This window comes from Artibeus jamaicensis, unplaced genomic scaffold, assembly GCF_021234435.1.
Source record: "Artibeus jamaicensis isolate MK-2021 breed Jamaican fruit bat unplaced genomic scaffold, CSHL_Jam_final scaffold_804, whole genome shotgun sequence".
Lineage (NCBI taxonomy): Eukaryota > Metazoa > Chordata > Mammalia > Chiroptera > Phyllostomidae > Artibeus > Artibeus jamaicensis.
The window spans coordinates 683602-705742 of NW_026522055.1; the positions used below are offsets into that span (position 1 = coordinate 683602).

The window sequence follows — 22141 nt, forward strand, 5'->3', positions numbered from 1 at the left end:
CGTCCCACTGTTTTTTTGGGGGGACAGCTCTGCAGGTCAGATGGCCAGGGCTCTGGCTGATGTCAGCGAGCCACCTTGGAGGTACTCTTGCTCCAGCCCGGCTTTTGGAGCAGGGATAAGCCCCCCATCTGCCTTCCCCAAGCTCTGCCCACACCAAAGACTTGGGAGATTTCAGAGTTCTTTCTGGGGGAAAGTAAGATGGCCACAGAGGCCAAGTGCCCTTTTCATGACATCATATTGGGGACGTGAGGATGATATATCCTCTCCTTTTTTTAAAAAAGGATTTTGCTTATTTCTTTTTAGAAAGAGGAGAAGGGAAGGAGCACCAGCCTGCAAACGAAAGGTGCTATTGCTTGTCTCTCGCATGCCCTCTACAGGGGACCTGACCAGAAATTGAACCCGTGACTTAAAAAAAAAACAAACCCTTTTCTTGTGTGTGTGTTAAAGATTTTATTGCCCTGGCTGATATGGCTCATGGACTGAGCACCAGCCTGTGAACGGAAAGGTCACAGGGAGGGAGAGAAACATCAATGTGTGAGAGATACATCCATCATCATTTGCCTCTTGCACACGCCTAACCGGGACCTGGCCCACAACCTACACATGTCCCCTGATCGGGAATCAAACCAGCCACCTTTCGACCAGAGCCTGGAGACCTTTTGGTTTGCGGGATGATGCCCAACCCACTGAGCAACACTAGACAGGGTTGATATGTCTTATCAAAGGAGAGTTCAGCCCTGGCTGGTGTAGCTCAGTGGATTGAGCGCCAACTTTGAAATGAAGGGCTGCCGGTTTGATTCCCAGTCAGAGCACATCCCTGGGTTGCAGGCCAGGTCCCCAGTAGGGGCCACGTGACAGGGAACCACACATTGGTGTTTCTCTCCCTCTCTTCCCCTCTCTCTAACAATAAATAAATAACACCCTTAAAATTTTTTGATCACTTCCTTATAGTCCTGTCTGCTGCGTTTCTCCACTGTGAAGTTATTATTTCCCCCTTGTACTTCATAAATAGTTGGGGGAACCATCTTTTTTGTTCAGTCAAGTGTATCAAGGTTAATTTACATACAATAAAATTACCCTTTATAGTGCATACTTCTGGGAGTCTTGGCAAGTGAATACAGTCGTGTAAATGCACTACTGTGAAAAACCGTATTTTTCAGACTATAAAATGCACTTTTTAACCACATTTTTGGCTTCAATTTTTTTTCTATTTTTAAGGAAAAATAGAAAAAACCCAGGTGTGTCTGGTTTTTTTTGGGCCATAAGACGCACCTATGGTCTTTTTAGAGGTGGAAAATAGGGGGAAAATGTGAAGCAAAAAAATGTGGTTAAAAAAAGTGTATCTTATAGTCTGGAAAATACGGTAGACAACAGCTCTGTCCCTCTGCAAAGCTGCCTCCTTCCCTTTGTAGCCCGTGCCCTCTCCTCTCCTGCCTTCTCCTCTCCTTGCAGCTTTTGGCAACTACTGCTCACTCTTCTCTCCTTTGGCCCCACTTCCAGAATGTGAAATAAATGAAATCGTAAGTACGTAGCCTTTGAATCTGGCTTCTTTCACTCAGCATAAGGCATTGAAGATTCACTCTTACTGTGTGTATCGGTTCTGTTCTTAATTCTCGGTAGCGTCGTTCCGGGGCACGGGTGACTCCCCATTTGGTTATCCATTCAGTGTACAGTGTCTCATACATCACATTTCATTTGTGGTGATTCTGAATGAAGCTGATGTAAATATCCTTGTATATGTTTTTCTGTGAATGCAAGTTTTCAGGTCTCTAAGTCACCAACAGCGGGCTTTCTGGAATGTGTGGTAGGCATATGCCTTTTGCCATCAGCCACTGTGTTATAAGACTTTCTCTCTCAATATCTTTTCTATCTTATTAGGGAAAAACAAACCTTCCTCAACTCTGCTCTCCTATCCTGCTACTGTTACCTCTCTCTGCTCCCTTTGCAGCAAAACTTCTCCAAGGAATTTCCCTACTTGATGTCTCCACTTCATGGAGACCTGTGGGTGCCAAACCTCAGTCCTTACCTTTTCACATTCTTCAGGAGCATTGGACACAGTGAACACTGCCTTTTACTGGGTCTGCTGCCTCCTTTCTAAAATAATTTTATTCTTAAAAATAACTTTACTGATTTGAGAAAGTGAGAGAGAGAGAGAGAAACATCAATTTCTTGTATGTGCCCAGATCAGGGATCGAACCCACAACCTTGACATAACAGGGCAATGCTCTAAGCAACTGAGCTACCTAGCTAGAGCGCTGTTGCCTCCTCCCCCTTCCTCTCCTTCCTCCTCCCCTTCCTCTTCCACTTTTTCTTCTCCTCCTTCTCCTTTTCCTCCTCCTTCCTTTAATAATCCTCACCCAAGGATATATTCCCTGATTTGAGAGAGAAAGGGAGAGAGAGAGAGAAACATCACAGTGAGGAAGAAGCATCAATCAGTTTCCTCCCCTACGCGCCTGGACCAGGGGTTGAACCCACAACCTTTTGGTGTATGGGATGACGCTCCAACCAACGGAGACACCCGGCCAGGGCTGCCTCTCTTTTGAAGTGCTTTCTTGGCTTTCTTGACACCCCATTCACACAGTTTTCCTTCCTACTTCATCTCTCTTGCTAACTTCTCTTGCTTTATCTGAGCTCTAGATGCTGGAGCGCCTTGGGAGTCAGCTCCAAGATTTCTTCCCTTCCGCATCCCCTGTCACTGCCTAGGTGAGCTTGTCAGTCACAGGGCTTCATCTGCAGGCCAGTGACTCCCAGGTCGAGGTTTCCAGCCCGAAACTCCTCTGAGATCGCCATATATCCCAACCTTCAACCCCATAGCTCCACGTGAACGTCCAGCGTGCCTCTCTGAATGTCCGAGCCTATAACTCTTCAGTAATCCCAGCCTTCCCCCGACCCCCGCCCCATCTCCCCTTTCTACATCAATAGCACCATCCATGATCCAGCAGCATATTTTGGCCCTGGTTGGTGTGGTTCAGTGGACTGAGTGCCCGCCTGCGAACCAAAGGGTCACTGATTCCATTCCCAATCGGTGCACATGACTGCGTTGTAGGCCAGGTCGCCAGTAGAGGGCGCTTGAGAGGCAACCACATATTGATGTTTCTCCCTTCCCTCTTGCTAAAAGTAAGTAAATATTTTTTTTTTAAAAGAAGTGATTTCGGACTTACAGAAACGTTGCAAAAATTGTACAGGGGCTCCCATATAGCCTTCAACCACCTTCTGCCAATGTCAATTTCTTACATAACCGTAGCACAGTTATTTGTCAGGAAATTAACATCAATATAATACTACTCACCAATAATACTGTACGCCTTACTTGAATTGCACCAGTTTCGCATGAATGTTCTTTTTTGGGGATTTAGAATCTAATCCGGGATCCCTCCTCTAGGTGTCATTTTTAACTTCACTTTTTTATAGACACTCTAATTATACTCCTATTGCAACTGAATAAGGAAGCTCCGCCTTCACCACATGTCCGGAGTCCCACCGCTCTTTCCCACCCCGCTGCAGCCATATTGGTCCAAGCCACCATCTCTTCTCTGGAAATTGTAGTCTCCTGACCATCTATCTCCCTGTTACCCCTTCACCCCCTCCCTCAATTTTTTTCTGTCTATAGCCACTGAAGTGATCTTTTAAATGTGTAAATTAGGTATGTCCTTCTCCTGGTCAAGACACTTGAGTTACTTTCTATTTTATTTCTAAGGAAGTCTTCCCTCTCCCCCATGTTAACACTTGGTTCAGGCAAAGGATCCGCTGTGGCCGCTACAATAACAGTTGGGAACAGAAGGTTTCCAAGAACACAGTGGACAGGTCTCACTGCTGACATGAGCGAGGGGGAAATGCATCTTTACAAGGAGAGATCTGGCAGTTAGGTCCTTGAGAGGTCGGCCACACTCGGCATCCAAATGGTGGGACTGTATGACATTACACGCCCCCAAGATGTAATGCAATGTGGACTCCATGGTCTTGTCCCTTTTACAGGCAAAATGGGCATGGAACAAACGGGACAACAGGAGGGAACAATCAGACAAATCTAGAGTGGGGGACATTCTACTGGAAGCTGGCCTGAACTGTGGGAAAAACCAATGACATCGTGGAGGGAAAAGTGTGCGCATGTGTGTTTGTGTGTTGCCTGTAAATTCAAACACACTAAGGAGACAAGATAACCAAATACCATGTGTGAATCTTGATCAGCTCCTGGCTGGACTGAAAACAAAATATTCTTGGAAAAACTGGGGGAATCTGAGCCAGTTAAACTTTCTTAGGGGTTAAAATAGTTTTGTGGTTATTTAGGAGAATGTCTTTCTTTTTAAAAGATCTTATTTATTTTTAGAGAGAGAGGAAGGGAGGGAGAAAGAGAGGGGGAGAAACATCAATGTGTGGTTGCCTCTCATGTGGTCCCCACTAGGGACCTGGCCCACAACCCAGGCATGTGCCCCGACTGGGAGTCAAATGGGCGACTCTTTGGTTCACAGCCTGCACTCAATCCACTGAACTACACCAGCCAGGGCAGGAGAATGTCTTTACTCTTAGAAGACTGCCCTAACTGGTGTAGCTCAGTGGATTGAGCACAGGCTGTAAACCAGAGGGTTGCTGGGTTGAAGCCCAGTTAGGGCACATACCAGGGTTGAGGGCCAGGTCGCCAGTAGGGGGTGCTCGAGAGGCAACCACACATTGATACTTCTCTCCATCTCTTTCTCCTTCCCTTCCCCTCTTACTAAAAAGTAAATAAATAAAACATTTTTTAAAAAGATACACACGGAAGCATTTAGAGCTGAAGTGCTGCAGCAATTTCCTTTCAAATTGTACAGAAAAATGTACATTATTAAGGCAGGGTTGGCTTTATTTTCTTTAAATTTCTTATTTTTTTGGTAAGTTTAGAGTTATAGGAAAAAGACTACTTCAGAGTTCCAAGTACATACCTAAATAAAGCAAATATGTCAAAATGTTTTTAAAAGTATGTGCTCTTAAATGTTTCTTGAAACAAAAATATTCATTTGAATTTTGTAATAATTACTGTAGGTATTATTAGTGTGTAAGTATTATTTTTATAAATATTTCACTTATTTATTAGAGAATGGAAAAGGGACAGAGAAAGAGAGGGAGAGAAACATCAATGTGTGGTTGCCTTTTGCATGCCCCCGATCAGGGACCTGGCCCAGAACCCAGGCATGTGCCTTGACTGGGAATTGAACCAGCAACACTTTGGCTCAGAGGCCAACGCTCAGTCAACTGAGCTACACCAGCCAGGTGTGTGTAAGTATTATTAAATAGGCAAGTGAATCTACCCACAAAACTTAAAATACAATATTTAACTCCTGCCTTGACCAGGTAGCTCAAGTGGTTAGAATGTCATCCTCATACACCAGAGTTGCAGGTTGGATTCCTGGTTAGGGCACATATAAGAATAAACCAATGAATGCATCAATAAGTGGAATAATTCGATGTTTCCCTCAATACATAAAAAAAATTCAAAACACTCCTTGTTAAAAAAAAATTAACTTCTTACAGGACTACAGGGCCCTAAATAACATGGTTGCTTGCTCTCTGATCTCATGGCCAAAGCGGATTCTTGCCATCCATCCTATATCAGGGCCTTTACACTTGTTAACCCTGCCCAGCCTTGTTCAACTGTCACCTTTTCAAAAAAGACTTCCACTAATACACTTTTTAAATCGTCCCAGCCCTGGCTGGTGTTGCTCAGTGGATTGAGTGCCGGCTTGCAAACAGAAAGGTTTGGGTTCCATTCCCAGACATGGCACATGCCCGTGTTGTGGGCCAGGTCCCCAGTGGGGGGCGCTGGAGAGGCAACCACACAATGATGTTTCAATCTGTCTCCCTCCCCATAAAAATAAAATCTTTAACAAAATAAAATAGTCCCGTTCAAGCCCTGGCTGGTGTAGCTCAGTGGATTGAGCTCGGGCCTGCGAACCACACAATTGAGGTTCGATTCCCAGTCAGGGCACATGCCTGGGTTGCAGGCCGGTTCCCTGCAGGCCAGTTCCCAGCAGGGGATGCGCAAAGGGCAACCATACATTGATGTTTCTCCTTCCCTTCCCCTCTAAAGATAAATAAATAAATTAAAAAAAAATAGTCCCGTTCTAATGCCTATACCCCTACTCTGCTCCATTTGTCTTTATCATGCAGGCCACTATCAGAAATTATATTTATTCTTTTAAATGCCTTTATTTCTCCGCCATACGATATAAGCTCCAACAAGGAAAAGACTTTGCTTTAGTCACGTGCTATATTCCCGGATCCCGAACAGTACCTAGCATACATCAGGTACTCAGGGAACAGTTATCAGTTTAACACTGGAGACATCAAAGTTACCACACTCTTCACATAGGGACTCTTTGCCAGAAGGCGGAGGGATACATCAAACCACTTTATAACGCATGCGCGAAAGATCCGGGAAGTGTGTTAGGAAAATGGGGCGGAGCATCAAGAGGAGTCTCGCGAACAGAAGCGGTTGGGGTCCAAATCGCGGGGTGAAGTGGGCAATGCTTGCCAAGGAGCGCGCATGCGCAGTGCAAATCTAGTCGGCCGCGGCAAAGAATTTAAGGTGCCCGAAGGCGGGACCGTGGCCTCGCGCTTGCGCATCGTTCCCGTCGGCGCCTGGTCCCTGAGTGTTGGTAGTTCTCTACTTCCGCGGCGCGTGCGCAGTGCGGCCGCGGAGGGATTTGAGACCGGTTCCACCTCTTGCTCGTGTCGTGAGCCGTGGCCGCGCGGGCTCCTCAGCAGCGGCCTGGTGCGCGCGCTGGGCGGGCGACGAAGGCACACGGACGTGGACGCCGCTGGAGTCGAAGCCAGAGCAATAGTCCCTACTGCTGAGGGGCCACCGCAGCCGCCGCGAGTCCCCGGACCGTCTCCAGGTCGAGGAGGGCGCCGCGCGGCGGGTGAGTGTGACTGAGTAGCCTTACCGGGTGCGGGGCTGCTACTGATATGCCCCGGGGATGGGCCCTGGTCTCTTGCCCGCGGCCGGGCCCCCTCCCGCGCCACCGCCGCAGCCACAGCAGTTTTCTGCACCCCTTACCCAGAGTCCTTTGAGTATTCAGGCCCTCTCCCTACAGCCCTCCCGCTGTCCCTTACCCACAGGCCCTTGCGGTGTGTTGCCTTTTTTCTTCCCCGTCTCCGCGGCGTCCTAGACCCTTACCCATAATTCCTTTCGCCTTTGGGGGGCCTAGATCTATTACCCACAAGCCTCTGGCTTGAGGGTTTTCCTAATGTTGACCCTCTCCGGCTGATCGGAGACTTCTTGCGACCTTTGCCTTGTTCTCCCGCGTACGGGACCACCAGGCGCCACTGCTCTAGACCGCCCTCGCTACCTTCCATGATTCCCCCCCATAAGCCTCCAGGGAATCTCTCAGCCCCACAGCTACTTTGCTCGGGATTCTGAGGCTTAACTACTCAGAAATCCTTTTTCAGCTTTCGTTTCTTTTACAGACCTTGTCCCCCGCGCCCACAGCTCTCTCCCAAGAACTTGCTTTCTCATTCAGATTTGCTGCTTTTCTCTGACATAGGATCACTCTGTGATCCTTACAGAAACTGTTTTAATAATGAAGCCTTGCCCCTATTACCCTCTTTTCTTGGGAGTCAAGGGATTGTAGGGGCTTGATCTCTAGCAGTTTAACCTAAAATAAGGTTGGTTCGCTTTTGCTCTCAGACTTGGCAAGATGACTCAGTTCCTGCCGCCCAACCTTCTGGCCCTTTTTGCGCCCCGTGACCCCATCCCGTATCTCCCACCCCTGGAGAAATTACCCCATGAGAAGCACCACAATCAACCTTACTGTGGCATTGCGCCCTACATCCGAGAGTTTGAGGTGAGTTCACTGGTTTGGGGGGGGTTGGGGGCGGTGGTCCTGGATTTGGAGTCCAGTCTCTTCTAGTTTTGTGATTTAGGCAGGTGATGTATTCTTTTTGATCCTCAGTTTCTCTTTGTTAATGGGGTTGAAAATAGGTCCCTCATGGGGTTTTTGTGAAAGTTCGGTAACTAGCACTTGAGGGTTCAGTTTCTTCAGTCAGTTGGTTCTTGGCACACTCACTTCGTTTATCAGCTTTGTGACCTTGGACAAAATGATGTATACTCTTAATGCGGTTTTTTGTTTGTTTTTTCATTTTTAGCAAAGGGATAGAATTATTTCCCTCAGACTGTTGATGGGGTGTTAACTACAAAGTGTGTGCTATGGGGATTGGTTATCAGCAAATATCGATATTTGTTGTTGTATTTGCCATTTTTGACATTAATAGGGTGATGTCCATAAAGGGTTGGCACCCTGAGATAGGGTGGTTGAGACCTCGGGCTTCAGAGTTTTACCTCTGCACCTTCAGGATAAACACGAATATACAGCTTAGGTCCCTGAGCCTCACTTTTTTTCATTTGTAAAATCGGGCTAAAAACATCCACCTTTTAAGGAGTATCAGAACTCACCTGAGAGGTGCTGGCACTCAGCCAGAAGTTGGAAGGGGAAAGTTCAGGCATGGAGGAGGAAAGGGGAGCAGGAGATGGAGGAAGCTGCAGAGCTTAAGTTAGTAGGGAGACAGCAGAAGATGGGCTCCGTAGTAGTATTTGCCACCCATGGTGAATGATACTTGGGGAGCGTTATTAGCCAGTTAAACTAATGTAATAACTGCAGGCCAGTGGCACCCTTTGGTGATGTGGCCATGTGCCAGCCACTGTTTAATGAGTGGTTTGTGAGAGCTGCCCTGGCCCCCCAGGGCTTGTCCAGTTGTTTGTCTCTGAGCACTGCAGTGTCGGTCCTTTTGCTTCAGGAAATTTGGTCCAAATTTCCATCTATGATAAAGGAAAGATCCATTGCAGGTTGATGCATTTGATAAGCACAAAAGAATTACCATTTTTTTAAGTTCTCACTGGAGGATATGTCTATTGATGTTTTTAGAAAGAGAGGAAAGGGGAGAGAGAGAGACAGACAGAAAAAGAGAAACATCAATTGGTTGCTTCCTGTATGCGCCCCAACTGGGGTTGAACCCTCAACCTTTTGGGTATATGGCATGATGCTCCAGCCAACTGAGCCACCCAGCCAGGGCCAAAAGAATTATTTTAGTTTTTCTAGCATTTTTTAAAGAAAGGCTACAAAATAGAAGATACAGATTTGTACTATTAAGTTCTATAGGTGTAAAAAGTTTCCTATCAGATTGCTCTGAAGTTTCTGAATACGATTTACTCCTGATTTCTGCATTCCTCTTGTCACACAGCAGTGACAGCTTGCTGATAGCACTGGTCCATAGGCCAGGCTTTGACCTGTGCCCCTCCCCGCATCCACTGGTCTGGAAACTGCCCTTGTTTGCCTGCTTGTGTGTGCGGTGGGGGAGGGGGCACTGCATGGCTGAGATGCTTATTATTTTCCAGGTGAGTGTCCCTTGCTATTTCCCCCAGTCCCTCCCACCCTGTCACCTCTCTTCTTGTTCCTAGGACCCTCGAGATGCCCCTCCCCCAACAAGAGCAGAGACTCGGGAGGAACGCATGGAGAGGAAGGTGTGTAATTTTTGCCTGACGGCCCTGTGTCTTTTTTGCCACGTTGTCTGGGATGTTTCTTGATAGCAGGGCACTTCTATCTGTATTTAATTGTCCACCTTTCTTCTGACAGAGGCGGGAAAAGATTGAGCGGCGACAGCAGGAAGTGGAGACAGAGCTCAAAATGTGTAAGTCTCTGCTCTTCCCACATCTCTTCTCCTTCAAACCCTGGTGTGTTTCCCTCCTCCACATCAACCCCCAGGACCCTATTTTGGGAAAGTGGGGTTGTCAGTTCACATTTTAGCCCCTACAGTTTGTCAGGTACCACGTTTTCTTTGAACACTAGAGCAGGAGAGTGTGGAGTAAGGGCTGACAGGAAGGTGCCCTGGTACCTTGGGCTCCGCACTGTAGGGGAGTGTCCCTGGAGGGACTGCTGCAGCCCAGCTGGGCCTCATGGGCCAAGGCAGTGAGGTCCTGGCTAAGAGGTCGCCCTGGCTCTGCCTGAGCTCCCTGACCCTTGGGCCAGGGATGTTCTGTCCCTTCCAGGTACTAGAATTGGGACCACGGGGACTGGTGTAGATAATAGGTAGTAGTCATTAACCAAATTTCACAACCTCCGAAGACCTTCGGTAGAGCAAATTCCTGGTCATCGTTGTCCCCGCCGCCCTGCCCACGCGCCCCCACCCCCCCCATGCTGAACGCTCAAGTCCTGATGCAGGTTGATCACTTTATCTGCAGAGGGATTCACTGATAAATATCCATCCCTACACTGTCGCTTCACAGATGCTCCAAGAAGGCAGGGATTGGGTGGGATTTGCCCACGCCCACCACTGCGCCCCAGCTCGTATAGGGTGTGGTACACAGAAGTGTTGGCAGCAGCTAACTTGGGAGTCTTTCGGGTCTGCTGCTAGGGTGTAGGCCTGGCTGTCTGACCCGAGTGAGTTTTGATCCTGTCTCTGCCATTTACAGCAGTGTGGCCTTGCATAAGTCACTTCTCGCCTTGGAAGTTATTTTCAACACTTTAAACGTGGGATTCTAATTGTCCTGTGAGAGTACAATTAGCCAAATTCAGGATGTGGGAAATTGTATAGGACAAACTTGTAACCCAGTTTCTTTTCTTTTTTCTTTTTTAAAGATTTTTGTTTTCAGAGAGAAGAGGAGGGAGAGAGGAAGAGGGAAACAGCAATGTGCAATAGAAACATTGATTGGTTGCTTCTTGCTCATCCCCAACTGGGGACCTGGTCCGCAACCCAGCTTTATGCCTGACTGGGAATCGAACTAGCAACCTTTTATTTTGCATTCTGGCACTCTATCCACTGAACCACACCAGCCAGGGCTGCAGTTTCTTTAACAAATAAATGACAAGGAAGGGGCATGGGCACGGAGTGGCCATATGGATTAAAATGTCAAAAGGCACATCAGCCCTGGCTGGTATAGCTCAGTGGATTGAGTGTGGGCCTGCAAACCAAAGGATTGCGGTTTGATTCCCAATCAGGGCACATGCCTGGGTTGCAGTCCAGTTCCCAGTGGGGGACCCACGAGAGGCAACCATACATTGATATTTCTCTCCTTCTTTCCTTCCCTTCCCCTCTAAAGATAAATAAATAAAACCTTAAAAAAAAAAGGCACATCAACCAAATGATAAATGTAGAGCTTATTTGAATCCTGATTTAAATGAGGTAACTTAAAACTCATGTTTGTGAGCTAACGTAAACATGAGTTTTGAAATAATTGAGGACATTTGGACAGTGGGTTTTAGGTTAAGGAAGTAGTGTCAACTTTTGAAGGTATGCTAACAGTACTGTGGTTATGATTTTTTTTTAAGTCTATTAGAAACTAAAGTGATATATCTGGGGTTTGGTTTAAAATACTTCAGTGAGGCCCTGGCTGGTGTGGCTTAGTGGATTGAGTGCTGGCCTGCATACCAAAAGGTCACTTGTTCGATTCCCAGTCAGGGCACATGCCTGGACTGCCCAGCAGGTTCCCAGTAGGGGCCGTGTGAGAGGCAACCACACGGTAATGTTTCTCTCCCTCTCTTTCTCCCTCCCGCTCTCTCTGAAAGTAAATAAATAAAAACCATTTTAACACACCCTGGTCGGGTGAGGTGGGGGTAGAGTTGAAATAAGTGTGGCTGTGTGGGCATAATTGAAGCTGGTTCATAAAGGTTCACTGTGCTGTTCTCTGCCTCCTGTAGTGTTCGCACTCCTCCGGGGTAGAAAAGAGGAGAATGGGCCAAGTGCAGTAGGGCATCTCTGCCCCTCTGAGAGTGTCTGTCCCCAACTCCAGAGGCTTGCTGTGCCTCCACAGTTTCAGCTGTTGTGTGCGGGGACCCTGCTGAGCACCTGACGTGTGTCATGTTACTGCTTTCTCACAGCTTCCAGGGGCTTCCAGGGTTTAAACAGAAGAAAATGGAGGCTTGTCAGGGCTGAGTGTGCCTTCCAAGAGTCAGAGGTCTGGGCTACTTCCTTTGCCATCTGAAAATCGGATGAGATTTCATCTCCACAGTCCAGTCCTTCGAGCCCCTGCCCTGGGCTGCCCCCTAATAATCCTTACCATCTAGGGTTTCCCGCAGGGAGCACTGCCAGCAGGATGGAGTGCAGTGGGTGGGTGGGCGCGTGCCCGTGTGCATGCTGATTGGGGAGACTGCTGACCAGCTTCTTTGCGTTCTTTCAGCTGAGGCGTTCTTTAGTCAGTAGCGGGTGTGCCCCTTGGGTGAGCTACTCTGGGCCCCTTGGGTGAGCTAGGATTACGGACTCACGCAGTGTGCCTGGGGCGGTTCCCCCTTCCTGCTGCCGGTCGGGAAGCCGCCTGCTGTTTGGCCTTCATCTATAACCTGCTGGACCACCTGCCACCTGGTGTCGGCAAGGTGTATTTCCTGTTGCTGCGCTGACACCCTCACTTTGGGTCACATGTTGTCATCTGAGGGCTTTCCTGACCATCTCATGAAAACTCTTCATCTCTCTGTCATCTTCTGTTAGAAGTAGATGTTCCCTACTTTCATTGTTCACCACCAGCCTCCTTCCATCAGTGTCATGTGCAAGAGCGCAGGCTGCTTTTTGTCTCATTTGCTGTTGGGTCCCCGAACCTCGGACAGCTCGAGGCACATGCAAGTGCTTGACAAACACCCGTCCGGTGAATGGGTGAAATCGAGCCAGTGCGGGCTGAGAGACCCTTGCACAGGAAACTACAGCCCGGAGGGTGAGGTTTGGTGAGGACCTTCATTCACGGTGCAGCTGCAGAGATAGAGTTGCACCATCGGTTTCCAGGGAGTCAGTCATTCAACCGGGGCTGTCTTGTTCCTTATAAGAAATCCCCTAAAATCATTTGGAATTTAGTTTGTGTTTGCAGCCAAACCCTCTCACAGAAAGCAGATCTTTGACTATTTCTCTGGCTTCTTGCAAAACCCCCAGAGTACCGTCCTGAGAAGCTAGTGCCCTACGGTTCAGCGTGGGAGCCTGTGAGAGCGCCTGGGTTGTAAAGTCAGCCTGCTCCTCATGCACACCCCTCTTCCGTGCCTTAGGCTTCTCTTTGTTTCCGTTTGCAAAATGGTAGTGCATAATTCTCAGCCTCTAGCACAGTGTCCTGTATTACGTGTTCAACATTAATATCATTCCTCTTCATGTTCTCCTAGAATATGCAAAGTCCCCTGTATTGTAGAAGAACCACCTTCTCTGTGCATTGAACAGGGTGCTCTGGGGACCTGGCAGGAGTTGGGCCTTTGTGTGCCAGGGACACCATTCTGGATGAAAAGGATTTCTTCCCAGGCCTGACCTATCCGAATCACCTATGCCATTGGTTTTGTAATAGAATCTGGCTCTTCTCTGTGGAGGTGGTTATTCCTCAGTGGCCTTGTAGTAACGCTGAGGGTAAAAATCTGATTGGCCTTATGTGAGCTCTAGTAGCTGCAGCCTGGGGTTCTTCCCTGAGGTCACAGGGCTTTGGGAAGAAAGCCTGGCTTGGACTCTTAAGTTCCCCCTCCTCTATCTCAGGTTTCCCTGTGGGCTGCAGTTTTGGGCTGTGCCAGTGGGTGGCAGTGTGGCCCTTTCAGTGAGGGAGGAACTTCACCTTTTCCTGGATCAGGCTGCCTCTTCAGAGCTGTCCAGTCAAGTTTAGTGGCTCACAGGGAGGGACAGGGCCTTCAGATGTGTTGGTCTGAAGTGGCAGGCCAGCACCCATCCTGTCAGCCTCAAGTCAGCCTTGTCCCCTACTCATATCAGCCTAAACCAGTCACTTGGGTAAAGGCTGTAGTGCTTCAGGGAAACCAGGGCTCAGGGGCATGCCAAGGTCACCAGCAGTTTCCTTCCTTGTAAGGGGCCTCTGCCCATTCTGTCTGTATCTGTCTTGCAACATGAGACTGTTGATACCTTGTACTTACAAATTCTCTTCTCCCTGCCCAGGGGACCCTCACAATGATCCCAATGCTCAGGGTGATGCCTTCAAGACTCTTTTTGTGGCCAGAGTGGTGAGTCCCGAGTCCTGGAGCCCCAGAGGGGTCTGGGCTGCTGAGGGCAGTAGGCTGGGTCCCAGGACTGTTTTGAGGGGTCAGCTTTGGGACAGCTCATTTCTCCTACTTAACCCAGTACCTCTCTCTTTGTAGAACTATGATACAACAGAATCCAAGCTCCGGAGAGAGTTTGAAGTGTATGGACCCATCAAAAGGGTGAGTGGACTGGGGCGGGGGTGTTTGAAGTGGGGAAAGTGGAGGGAGGGAGAAGGGTAGCTGCCAGTCCCGAGGACGCAGTGCCTCAGCCCATGGCTGACTTTTGGGAGCAGGAGAAAATTGCAGTAGTGACGACTGTTTGTTGTGTTGGGGTGGGGGTGGAAACACTACAGACTCACGGTTTGTAAAGAACCTTACTGGTATCCAGCCAGGCCCTGTGTTTGCCTGCCGTCGGTGGCTGCTGTTGCTCTAAGAGAGAGTTCTCTGAGCTGGAAATGTCTGCTCTCTGACTCCTGTTTCAGAGGCAGGCTTTATATTTAGCTGATACTCATTCATTTGTTTACAAGTCATGTGAACACTTCGGGCAGTAGTGAGGGCTTGAGGATAATATGCACATACACAGCTAAGCTCAGCGCCAGTCAGTCAAGCATCAGTTACTCTGGGCTCCTGCAGGATAGAGACAGGGTCTGAGGCATCTCTCTCGGGTGTCACCCAACCCAGGGCCTGGCACCCAGGCTGTGTGGTTGATGGGGTGAGGTTTCCCTGAGCCAGAGCTAATGCTGCCCCACCGCCCACCCCCAGATACACATGGTCTACAGTAAGCGGTCAGGAAAGCCCCGAGGCTACGCCTTCATTGAGTATGAACACGAGCGAGACATGCACTGTGAGTACCTCCCGGCGGAGCCCGGCCCTTGGACCCTCTCTCTGCTGCCCCAGCCCTTCCCACTGTCTGTCCCCACCTCCCATCCTGCCAAACCCGACATTAGCAATGTCTCTTCTCCTCCTCCCTGTGTTTCTGATATATCTTTTTTTTTTTATATACGTGTTTTTTAAAAAACAAAAACCAAAATTCCCCACAACGTGTGTGTGTGTGTGTGAACCTGGGGAGGTAAGTGTCACACGTTGGACCTCAGGGGCAAGGAGGGAACAGGGTGGGGGCTGGGGTCAGCTGGAGGTGGGGGGAGGGGTCGGAGTTTGGGGAGCCTCTCCCCATTTCCCCCACCGGAGTTGGGGGCAGCCAGATTGGGATGAGGACTGGCCATTGAACCAGCTTCCTCTTCCCTCCAGCACAGCTGGGGCTGGGCCCACCCGACCCTTCGCCTCCCCACCCCTGGCCCCCCACCCTGTTTTTCAGCTGGTAGTGGGCTGGTAGGCGTGTTCAGCGCCTGTCCCCACAACTCCAAAGCCCCCTTTAAAGCTGCGGCGGCGTCCACATGGGCAGGGATGGGTGGGTGGGGGCGGGCATGGCTGCGGCGTGTCCAGGGGCCGCCGTATTAATTGACTGTTCTTATTGTCACTGCAGCCACCACGCAGCTGGCTTGCAGCTGATGCTTACGCTCCCCTTACAACACCTCAGTGTATGGTTGGTATAAGGGTTTGTATCATGGGTAAGATCACTCAGCACCGCACACCAGCCCAGCTTAGCCAGGCAGCTCAGGAGTAGTGAGGCGTCCCTTCTCCCTTCCCCAGACATCCCTCAGTCTCCCCGCACCCAGAACCTTCTCCTTGTTTGGGTGCCCTCTGTCCCTCCTGACCCATATGTTCTCCGCTAATCTTGCTGATCCCCAGAGGGGAAGGATGAACCCTGATGGGAAAGGCAGCTGGCCCCTCAGGCCGGGCTCCATCCAGCTGCCGACTGACCCGGCTTCACGACATTAGTGGTGAGGTGGCGGGAATGCTCCAGAGGGGGGCACAATGGCCAGGGCTCCCTGTGGAACCCTTCAGCCCTTTGCTCCCTGCCCCCATGCCTTCTGCGGGCCTGTCACTGCGGTGGCCCTGGAAACTCTTTTTAGTTGCTAGATTTGGGGTGCCCTGCCCCATTTCTGTCTTCCTTATGGCTGAGGCCTCTCAAGGGGTTGTGGTGCCCCGCCGCTCTCCAGAGTGCATGGAAATAGGGATTGGGGCGTGGGGGGGATCCAGTGGCAGGCCGTGAGCAGCTGGAGGTGTTGCAGGTTTTACTTCAGACCCTTCCACTCTCTAGAGACCTAGGAGAGGGAGAGAGAGAGAAGCCTAGAAGTACACACGTTACACGTTTTCCTTGCTGTTACTCTGGGGTTGGGCCTCTTCTGGGGTTTGGGATGATGAACCAGAACAGGGCTCCTTTGTTTGACTTCCCGGTCCATAAAACTTCCCTGACTACCCTCCTCTGGGCTCAGGGGCCGAGCGGCCCCTTCCGAGGTCATGGGCAGCGCTCCATCTCCTGGACCCCCGAGGCTGTCCCTTGTGTGCCAGCCTTTGGGCTGAAGAAGGTGGTGGGAGGGAGTGTGGAGTTCAAGGTGGAAAAGTCATTCCACGTGCTGAGGGGGGTGGGGCGTGTGCCTCGTCCCAAATGGACTTTACGGGGAAGCGGTGAGGGCAGACAGGTTTGCTAAGGCCGACCCAGCCTTCTCTGTAAAATTAAGCAATGTGGGCCCAGGGCTCTTCAGCTCCCAGACTTGGTATTAATCCTTGTGTCCCCCTCTTTGAGGCCTCCCTGAGGTTTCTTTGGGGTCCACCACTTCCCTCTGCCTGTCTCCAGGTGGTGCAGGAGATGTGGTTCTCCCTTTCTGTGGTTCCCTAGAACCCACCCCCCCAATTTCCCTGCCCTGTAGCTTTAGCTCACCCCGTGGTGGTGGGTGGCGGGTTGGTGCGCGTGCTCAGGTAAGCTTGGGGGCTCCAGGTAAGCGGTCCCGTGTCCCCCCCCCGGGAAGCCCGCCTCCTCGCCAGGCCCCCAGGAGTTGCCGAGCCCCCCCCATCCCGCTCGGTTTGGACACCCGCAAGGCCGGCATCGGTAAATGGCACCTTTTTCTCTTCCTCTGGTTGTTATTTGGGGGGGAGCGGGCTGGGGCGGGGCAGGGTATTGTGGTTGGTTGAGGACAACCCCCTAGGCCAGGGCTGAGGGTGGGAAACGGACTTTTTTGGCCTTCCCTACAGCCCCCGTGTAAGACAGGCCAGGGGACTGGGCCTGCCCTTTGCTGTGTCCTGTCAGAGAGCGGGATCATGCCTGCCTGCATCTCCCCCTCTACTCCCCATCCTTCCTGAGAGGCTCGGCTGGGGTTGGCCGCCCAGCGTGCGCTGAGCTGGGGGTGTAGAGGGAGAGATGGGGTGGAGCCCGGGGTCGGGTGGCAGAGTCAGTCGTCTCAGGTAAGGCAGGAAGGTTCGGCAGCACCGCACGTCTCCCACGCCTCCCTCCACATTCCCTCTCGCCCGCCTGTTGTGCGGGGCCTCTCCGGGCCCCCCGCCCCGGGAGCACCATAACCTGCCATCCTAAAGATTGCTCCCATCCCTTCTGGTTCATTTTCTGTTCTGATGTCTGTTCCCTCCTTACTCACCCCCACACACACACAAAAATAAAACAAAAACAGAAAAAAATTGGTGTGAACGGGGGTGCGGAGCCGCCCATCTGGGCCTCCTCCTCCGGCGTGATGCGCTAGGGTGCATGCCTGGGGTTGTGGAGGAGCCTCCACCACAGCAGAGTCCAGCCTTAAGTTAACCTCGGTTTCTTTGCAGCGACTTCGGCCGCCTTGGCGGGAGGGGGCTGCTCCGTCGTTGGGGAGTAGGAAGGGCCTGGGAGCCCAGGGGATGGGAATTGGGCATGGTCTTCCCCCCCAGTGGTGATTGGGGGTTGATGCGGTTACAGGTACTGGGACGGAGCAGGCCCCTCCCTGGTTGGGGAGAGGGTCGGTCTGGCTGTCAGTTGCCTGGCTGGCTGGTGGGCGTGCGTGTGCGTGTGCGAGTGCTTTGATGGGACGGACGGGGATGCGGCTGCTGCAGAGCTGGGCCCTGTACTGACTAGAGGACCCTCTGGGGATTCCTCCCCTCCCCCCTCCCCACATCTGTTGCAGCCGCTTACAAGCACGCAGACGGCAAGAAGATTGATGGCAGGAGAGTCCTTGTGGATGTGGAGAGGGGCCGAACCGTGAAGGGCTGGAGGCCCCGGCGGCTAGGTGAGTGCGTTCTGCCTGTGCCGGGCTCCGGGCATTCTGTGCCCGGTGGCTCCGGTCTCCCCTCATTCTTCTGCACCCACTTCTGCTTTCTGTCTTCTCTTCTTCTCCTCACTGCCCCGCGGCTGCTCACATTTCCCTTCCTCTGGCTCATCCTCTTTTTATCACCATCATATGGCTGGTGTCTGTCTTCTCATTCTGGATGGAAGAAGAGAACAAGAGCACTGGCCTGCAGAGGCCAAATGCCAGTTTGCTGTCTGCCAGCTGGTGGTTCTTCCCTCTTTCCTTTCTCAGTTTTTCCCCCTTTCTCAAAGGGGGAATGATCTCAGAGTTCACTAAGCTCAGCATCAGATGCCCACCCAGGTTGGCAAATGACACGTGGTGATCCTAGTAAATGCCATGTACTCTCTGCTCTTGCTTGTTGGTTGACTTATTCATTCATTGATGCAGTGAACAGCTGTTTGATCACCAGCTGTGTACAGCTTCTCTAGTCAAGAGCAAGGCACACAGAGCTGCCCTTGGAGCCTCCTAAGTTCAGTCTTCCTCACTGTGTGTAATTGTCACTCACCGAATCAGTGAGGTCAGTGTGTTTGCAAATATCAGAAGTACATTTGAGCTTCCTGAAGTGCAGAGGGGCCTTGTCAGTATGGGAGCACTTTTTGGAGCCCAGACTCACCATGCCAGGGCCCTGGGGAGGGTCTGGTACCTGGACCTCAGAGTTCTCCAGAGCTGCCTGTGGCACTTGCGTATCTTGCTTCTACCTTGTCCACTCTGCAGACTGGTCTCTGTGTCTCCCCGCACTGGCCCAGGGTGGTGTTCACCAACTGGCCGCTTTACTTCCGGTCCTGAGTGGATCTCCACACTTCGGGGCGGGTGGGTCTGATTGGCTCAGCCTGGAGCCTGACTCTGGAGCTGAGGTCCTGCCGTCCAAACCTGCCTGTTGAAGACTGGCTGTTGTGAGGGGGCGTGACAACTCTCAGAGAAGGTGGCCTTCTCTGGGCAGACCCCCCAAGTGGTCCTGTGCCCTCTGCTCTTATTCTTGCCCTCCAGCCTGCTGTTGTCATTCCTGACTTGCCTGTGCTGGGTAGACCCCACACTCATCTGCTGAGTCTCCGGACTGGAGAGGCAGGTTCTTACTTGCTCTCTGGCTTTTCTGGGTGCTGTAGATTCTTCAGAGCCTGCTGTCTTCTCTCATGGTGGAACGCTGGGATCTCAGAGTCTTCTAGTTTGGTTGGCACTCAGACTCTGATGGTGATACCCGCTGTATCCCGACTCACTGCACATGTAAATGTGCACGCCGTCCAAACGGGTTTTGTGAGACGGTAATTCTCTTTTCTGTACGTGGTACAAACTAGCACTGTATGTGGTATTCTGTTGCTTTATTGGCTTTTTTAATATCCTGGTTGCAGCTCATCAAATTGATGATTGATCCACTGCTGAGTCAGGGCCTGAAAATTAAAACAAAACACCCAACTAGCCTATTGTACCCCACACCCATGACACACCTGGTGCCTGTTAGTTGCCTGTGTCTGTTTGAGTGTCTCTGGTAGCCATGCAGCCTCTTCTTCCATCTTGCTGCTGAGTCATGCTTCCTGTTGAGCACCAGCCCGCCTTGCTGAAATTTTCTTGTGGGCAGCGCGGCACAGGAGAGTGTGAGGAGTCGCGTCCCAGCCCTGCACCTTCCTTGCCCTGTCACCTTCGGCAGGTGGCGCCGTCTGAGTCTGTTTCCCCATCTGAAGTTCAGGACTGCCCGCTGACCCTTGGGGTCGTTCCATCCGTCAGCTGACTCCTGCACGTGCACCTTAGCGTCCTGGATGCCGTGCCCGTGCCGGTCACAGCACACAAAGCTGCACAGGCCTGGCTCTCCTGGGGCATTACCGGCTGCAGGGAGAGGAAGGTGTTGATGAACCCACACACGTACATGCAGAGTTTGAAACTGCAGTTGAAGCTCTGAGAAGGAACCAAGTGTGGAACATGGTCTGAGTGCGTAGTGGAGAACAGCTCCATCTCCCAGGTCACGGCCAGCTGCCTCCGGAAGTGATGCTGGGGCTAACGCGGGGTGGGTGAGCAGGAGTCAGCCAGGCAGGGAAGACGAGACTCCAGGGAAAGAGGTGTGCGAGCCCCAAAACCTGGGGCAGGAAGGCCATGGAGAGTATGAGGAGATTGCGAGATGCCCTGAACAGGACGGATCTTGGGTCCTTGCCGTGGAAGATTGGGAAGGGCCGCTCATGCAGGCGCTGACAGCCACCGGACGGGGTTTGGGCTGTCAGCAGCGGGGAGGCTTTGAGGCAGATCACATATTCAACTGGTTAGATCACTGTGGCTCCAGGTGTGGATGAAAACGAGGTTGGAGGGAGCCTGTGTGCAGTACACACCGTTTAGGAACGGGAGCTTGGGGGCCTGATTGCAGGTGTTTCCCACCTAGCGCTCTGCAGACACCATCTGATCTCTGTGAAGCGTGCTGGCATGTTAAGAGCGCTCTGGCAGAATGTCCTCATGGTACTTGGCCCCATAGACACCAGCAGGGATGGTGTCCTTCCCTTTGCTTTTTGGTGCTTCTTGTTTTCTGTCCCTCATCCCTGTGCAGACTGACCCTTTGTTCCTCTGCCCCACCTCCAGGAGGTGGCCTCGGAGGTACCAGAAGAGGTGGGGCTGACGTGAATATCCGGCATTCTGGCCGGGACGATACCTCCCGCTACGATGAGAGGTAAGATTGGGCAGTGGTTTCCTGGGAGGGGGGTGGTCACGTGGGGAGCCCAGCCGTACACGTCTGCCCACCTCATCCAGGCCGGGCCCCTCCCCGCTTCCGCACAGGGACCGGGACCGGGACCGCGAGCGGGAGCGTAGGGAGAGAAGCCGCGAGCGAGATAAGGAGCGAGAACGGCGACGCTCCCGCTCTCGGGACCGGCGGCGGCGTTCGCGGAGTCGAGACAAGGATGAGCGGCGGCGATCCAGGGAGCGAAGCAAGGACAAGGACCGGGAACGGAAGCGGCGAAGCAGCCGAAGCCGTGAGAGGGCACGACGGGAGCGGGAGCGCAAGGAGGAGCTGCGAGGTGGTGGAGGTGGTGGCGGCGGCGGTGACATGGCAGAGCCCTCTGAGGCTGGTGATGCACCTCCTGACGATGGGCCTCCTGGGGAGCTGGGTCCAGATGGCCCTGAGGGTCCAGAGGAGAAGGGCCGGGATCGTGACCGGGAGCGACGTCGCAGTCACCGGAGTGAACGGGATCGGCGCCGGGACCGAGACCGAGACAGGGATCGCGAGCACAAGCGGGGGGAGCGGGGTGGTGAACGAGGCAGGGATGAGGCTCGAGGTGGGGGTGGGGGTGGCCAGGACAACGGGCTAGAGGGTCTTGGCAATGACAGCCGAGACATGTACATGGAGTCTGAGGGAGGCGACGGGTATCTTGCTCCAGAGAATGGGTATTTGATGGAGGCTGCACCTGAGTGAAGAGGCCTGACCTGTTTGGACGTGTTCCTACCCACCCCCAACCTCCTTTGGTCATCCTTTACCCCTGACCTCCTTGGTCACCACCTAAGTTTTGCCAGCCAAGGGTAGGAGTCTCATTTGTTCTGGTTCCTTGGATTTAAAAATAAAATTAATTTCCTGTTAATGGGCACTTTGGTTTCTTCACTGCTCTTAATGTCTTTGCTAGAAGCTTGCCTTCTGACTTGATCGCCCTGCCCCTGTCTGTGTTCCAGGGCATGCCTGCTCCGGCTCTGTGGCCTCGGGCTAGGGATGCTGCAGGGCCCCAGAGCTGTGGAAAGTGGGAGAGGACCAGCTCTGTAAAGGCCCTTAATCCCTTTGTGGTTCTCCCACCCCCCTGTTTTTAACCTCTTCCATGCATAACCTTAACTTGTGGGCTCTTTATATTCCTAGCTTGTGGGGGTGGGGGGCAGGTGGGCTCTAGGTGTTTGATTACTCAGTGGGAGCTGCAAATTTGAAAGCATGAAGGGGAAGCTTTGAAATTGGAAGCTGGAAAAAGGTGAAGAAATGAAAGGAGAACAAGATACGAGGACGAGAGGACTGGGTGGAGCAGGAAGGCCACACAGGGCCAGGCAGGAAAACGGCCCTCGGTGCATGTGGCAGGT

At 51.8% G+C, this 22141-nt stretch overlaps 1 protein-coding gene across 2 annotated transcripts; it reads left to right on the forward strand.

Annotated features, from left to right (window-relative positions):
• Positions 1-6656: 6656 nt before the first annotated feature.
• Positions 6657-21663, forward strand: SNRNP70 (small nuclear ribonucleoprotein U1 subunit 70). 2 transcript variants are annotated; one of them, XM_053659701.1, is made up of 10 exons: positions 6657-6893; positions 7661-7817; positions 9428-9490; positions 9603-9657; positions 13867-13931; positions 14067-14129; positions 14712-14793; positions 17954-18055; positions 20672-20759; positions 20840-21663. In XM_053659701.1, exons 2-10 carry the CDS (start codon positions 7671-7673, stop codon positions 21498-21500), a joined length of 1326 nt encoding a protein of 441 aa, XP_053515676.1. In that variant the 5' UTR covers positions 6657-6893; positions 7661-7670; the 3' UTR covers positions 21501-21663. The 2 variants fall into 2 exon arrangements, with proteins under 2 accessions (XP_053515676.1, XP_053515677.1); XM_053659702.1 differs by having other exon boundaries at positions 20867-21663.
• The last annotated feature ends 478 nt before the right edge of the window (positions 21664-22141 follow it).